This window comes from Loa loa (genome assembly GCF_000183805.2).
Source record: "Loa loa unplaced genomic scaffold supercont3.426, whole genome shotgun sequence".
Taxonomy (NCBI): domain Eukaryota; kingdom Metazoa; phylum Nematoda; class Chromadorea; order Rhabditida; family Onchocercidae; genus Loa; species Loa loa.
The window spans coordinates 18,215-22,741 of NW_018108606.1; the positions used below are offsets into that span (position 1 = coordinate 18,215).

At 32.5% G+C, this 4,527-nt stretch overlaps 2 protein-coding genes across 2 annotated transcripts; both read right to left on the reverse strand.

Annotated features, from left to right (window-relative positions):
• Positions 1-261: 261 nt before the first annotated feature.
• LOAG_09606 (cyclophilin-type peptidyl-prolyl cis-trans isomerase-16) lies at positions 262-1,650 on the reverse strand (the record flags this gene model as incomplete). The annotated part of the gene is made up of 4 exons (XM_003145133.2): positions 1,592-1,650; positions 1,087-1,296; positions 664-807; positions 262-459 (listed from the first exon to the last, which is right to left on the reverse strand). The coding sequence occupies exons 1-4, from the start codon at positions 1,631-1,633 to the stop codon at positions 262-264; spliced, it is 594 nt and encodes a 197-aa protein (XP_003145181.1). The 5' UTR covers positions 1,634-1,650.
• Positions 1,651-2,374: 724 nt separating this feature from the next.
• On the reverse strand, positions 2,375-4,527 carry LOAG_09607 (triosephosphate isomerase). The gene is made up of 5 exons (XM_003145134.2): positions 4,464-4,527; positions 3,940-4,089; positions 3,551-3,769; positions 3,178-3,382; positions 2,375-2,660 (listed from the first exon to the last, which is right to left on the reverse strand). The coding sequence occupies exons 1-5, from the start codon at positions 4,512-4,514 to the stop codon at positions 2,542-2,544; spliced, it is 744 nt and encodes a 247-aa protein (XP_003145182.1). The 5' UTR covers positions 4,515-4,527; the 3' UTR covers positions 2,375-2,541.

The following is a 4,527-nucleotide window of genomic DNA, read 5'->3' on the forward strand; positions in this document are numbered from 1 at the left end:
GCACTTTTTCGTTCAAATTTATTGATAACTAAGAGGTTGATCGATCCGGAATCTATGCAGCGAAAGAATTAATCCAATATTTTGTAGTTTCAAACCGATTTCTTCATTAAAACTATTAAATTCGTTCTATTTATTAACTTCCTTTTCCCTACTTATTACCCCCGTCATTATTGTCAATTATTGAAACTATACTACCGTGTTCGTAAAATATTTGGCTTAAGAAAAAGTTCTACTTTCATGAAAAGTTTATTTGCAAAACATTCACTTTTTAGCATCCTTTTTGTCCCGAATTTTCTCCTTCTTCTTTTTATCTTTCTTCTTTTCTCGTGGAATAATATCATTAAATGGATTACTCAATATTTTCACTTGTAATATTTTCTGTTTTGTAAGCGGCTTATCATCATCTCCTATCTCACATTCTCCCAAACGTAACATATTGAACAGTGTATTACCAACAACCTTCAATAAATATTATATTACACATTAATACAAACAATATAAACTGTTAACTAAAAATATATCTCATCTCGATATATTCCATTTCATGATCTCTTTATTTTTCACATTTTATTACGATTTTAATTATTGAAATTTTACATATTTCATAGTGTTACTAAAAAAAGCCCGAATACACTTTTCTGCGTGCTCAAAAAAGGAACAAACTTTTCCGAAAAGAGTATGTTTTTTGTCGAGATCTGGTGTAGCATTTAAAGTGAAGAAGAATTGAGAACCATTCATCCCATCATTTCCACTAGCCATTCCAACAAGACCACGACGATTAAACTTCAACCGTTGATGGAATTCATTCTGGAAGTTATGCTTCTTATATAGATAAGCAAAAAGAAAGCCAGATATTAAAGCCACCATTATTCTATAACGTCCACAGAAGCTGATCAAAACCACAGAATATGATCAAATCTTTGGATCATCAACTAATATGATTAAAAAGGCAAACGAGTGTCCCTAGAATCTTACTGCCAGAAAAAAAAAACCTGAAAAATATAGGATATATAAAGTATTTCCTAAAAAGAAGTATTCTTAAATTGTGTCATTCACTTACAATTCACTTAATTTTGTAAAAAATACCTTGAATGAAGCAGTATAAATACTTTCACCTCCTTCACCGGTACCCGTTGGGTCACCACCTTGAACGATAAAATCTCGGATTACTCGATGAAATATCGTACCATTATAGTAGCCTTCCATGCATAACTGGATGAAATTTCGACATGCCAATGGACATTCCTTTGACCATAATTCGATATCAATGTCACCAACTGTTGTTTTCATACAGACCTAAGATAGAAATTTCTCTCATTACAAATGAGGAAAATCCAAAAGTTTGGTAAAGCTTTTAAAGTTTGAGTTCCAATTTTAACAATTTCAAAAACTATCTTCGTCATTGGTTACTTACCTCATTTATGATTAACTTAAGTGACCCAATACTTCTTCCACCTTAATGATATAAAAGCAGCAAATATCCTAATGATGGTACTGCTAAAAATTTCTTCATAATCAATATATTAGAAAAAGCGGACTTTGATATTCTCTCTGATTCAGGTCATAAAGTTTTAAAGATTTCGGAACATACCTTGCCATTTGTTGCTGGCTCATTCACATATATATTACTCATCGAGATAGCCTGGAAATCCATTTACTCATAAACTATCACTCAATTATTTATATGATCGAATTAGTATACAGATCATTCAGCCGATCTTTGTACTAATTAGTGTTACTCATTCCAAATGATTTCATTTCAACCGCTCTTATGTTTACCTTCTTATCATGAGAACAGAATTCAAATGTTATATAAGGTCATCTAACACATCATATCATTCCATTCCTATATCTGATAACAGTTAACACTGATAACAATAAAACAACCGGATATATGTATTTATATCCCGGAGAAATATTTAAGATAACGATGACTCACTTATTAAATCCTAAATTACAAGTTCAAATTTTAAATGCATAGGATTTAATCACAAACATGAAGCCTGGTACTCTTTCTCTCTTTGTTGTCTTCCAAAAAATGATAATGGACATGCAAAAGATCTTTTGCCTTCTCAATCACCCATTCTTACAATAATCCGGATCGAAGAACATATTCAGACCACTCAACGATACATTTAATGATACAGTTAGAACTGTATCATGCCATCATGCCATCAACCTCTCATAGAAGTAAATGGAAGGGAATTTTTGGAAGTCGTCTCAGTATTTGTTTAAATAAATGATTGAGACATGAATAGATGCAACAAGAAGTCATATAGAAAAAAATTTCTTTTCTTGATCGAACAGCACACTGAAACTCTACAATTAACAAAAAACAATAATACTAATAAACGATTTAAAAAAATCTTTTTAACTGCCAATATAATTATCCATAAATTAAATTACGGAACTATTACACAAAAACAACAAATTCTACAGTTACTACCAAACATTCAAGAAAGATGAATAAGATGAATGACAAATATTATTTATTGTTATTCAAGTATTATTAATCATCAGAACATTCAAATAGCTACTAAATTAATCACGGGCATGAATAATTTTGATGAAATCAGGTTTCAATGAAGCGCCACCAACCAGGAAACCATCGATATCAGGTTTTTTCGCCAGATCGGCCGCATTTTCAGCAGTTACCGACCCTGAAAATTTACACAAAATGTGAAACTTCAACAGATAATGCAGATCACTAAAATGATATAAATAAATCCTGAAAAATTCCGAACAAGAAAAAAAATGCATGTGTTTCTGCCAGATACTACCTATCACACAAACAAATAAGAGTAAGCAAAACTATAAAAGGAGATAGCCAAATGGAAAAAAGGGAGAAAGAAAAATGAGAAAAAGAGAAGAGAGATGAAAATTAATTACAACCAATAGTGGTATCCAAGATTACCCATCAAATATTAGTATTCCCCTAATTCAACCCTTCCTAATGCAGGAAAAAAAATAGTTCTGAAGCTGGCAATTTTAAATGGTGAATTAACATAACTTCATGCATTCCTTTGTATCAATCCAGAATTTGTATAAAGTTCCATGCCTAATATTTGCATGTGAGCATGCTAAATCCATTAACTTTCAAAAGTATAACAAAAATGAGGGATTTCCACAAAAATCATCATATGCAATTTACAGAAATAAAATTAAGCAATACTGTACCTCCATAAAGGATACGCGTATTCGCAGCTACATCCGCCGATACTTTTTCTTTCAGAAATTCTCGAATCCAACCATGCACTTCTTGCGCTTGTTCTGGTGAAGCTGTTTTTCCGGTGCCAATAGCCCAAACAGGCTCATAAGCTATAACAATTTTAGCCCAGTCCGCCTTCTTGTCAATAACTGCTTGAAGCTGTCGGAAGTTCACCTAAAATATTGAAATGCTATCGTTTTTCAACTGTCACTGATCAACAGTTCCTGAGGGTCACTTTCTGTAACAGAACTTCTAAATAACTTTATACTAAATCAACGTGTAGAATATAAAAATAATCCATAAGCTTAACAGACTAATTTTAGAGAAATAAAATTAGCTGACATCTTTCGTTTTTCCAGCTTCTCGCTCATCCAATTTTTCACCACAACAAAAGATAGTTTGTAGACCACTTTCGATTGCATGCACAACTTTTTCCGCAATTAACTCATCAGATTCACCAAAAATATGGCGTCGTTCGGAGTGTCCCAAAATGACCCAATGCAAACCTAAATCTTTAATCATGGCCGGAGAAATTTCACCAGTAAATGCACCCTTTGCAACCTGAAAAGTATGACAATAATGAATTTTTTTTTCTGAGTTGAAAATATCCCAAACTCCTCAGTTATAGTTTGAATCATCGGATAATTTATGGACTGAATTTGAAATAAAGCTATAAAATGCTTGAAAAAGAACATTAAAATGCCAATAAATGAGTTCATTGTTTGTTTTACCTTGTAGCAATTCTGTGCTGATACTTCGATGCCACTCTTAACTTTCTCCTTTACGTACGACAAATATGGTGCAGGCGGTGCAACGACAACATCCACATTTGGTACCACAGCTCCATCGTTCAAAAATTTAATAATACTATCAACACTGGCCTAAAAACCAAAACATTCGCTATATTAGTTCCCAAACGCAGGCGAAATTATTATAGAATTAGAAAGATGTAGGAACACATATTCGCAACGACACATTTCCGATGGGACTTCCGCTTCACTTATTATTGAGGAGTGGCTGAATCCACTCAATATGCTATCTTTTGTACTTCGGAAACAGTCAGACATGTAGGATCAATCTCAAACACAGCTCATTTGAAACGATTAAACCTATCAACCAATTTTCTTTTTGAACACTAAAATTGCAAAGATGCTATCTTCAAATTAAGAAAGTACATAACTGGAATCCACATGAAAATTGATAATTTTAACAAAATAATTTAAAAATAAAAAATAAACAAATGACAAATGAGGACCTTGTCGCCATTCATTTTCCAATTTCCACCAACCAGAAACTTTCGTGACATCGTGAATCTGGAA

Bases quoted from the DNA above. Each gene is read 5' to 3' on its own strand.
- LOAG_09607 (XM_003145134.2), bottom strand. From the start codon at position 4,514: ATGTCACGAAAGTTTCTGGTTGGTGGAAATTGGAAAATGAATGGCGAC. The intron at 3,383-3,550 runs GTCAGCTAATTT...TCAATATTTTAG, and splicing joins AAGCTGGAAAAACGAAAGAT to GTGAACTTCCGACAGCTTCA. The intron at 2,661-3,177 runs GTACAGTATTGC...GTAAATTTTCAG, and splicing joins TACGCGTATCCTTTATGGAG to GGTCGGTAACTGCTGAAAAT.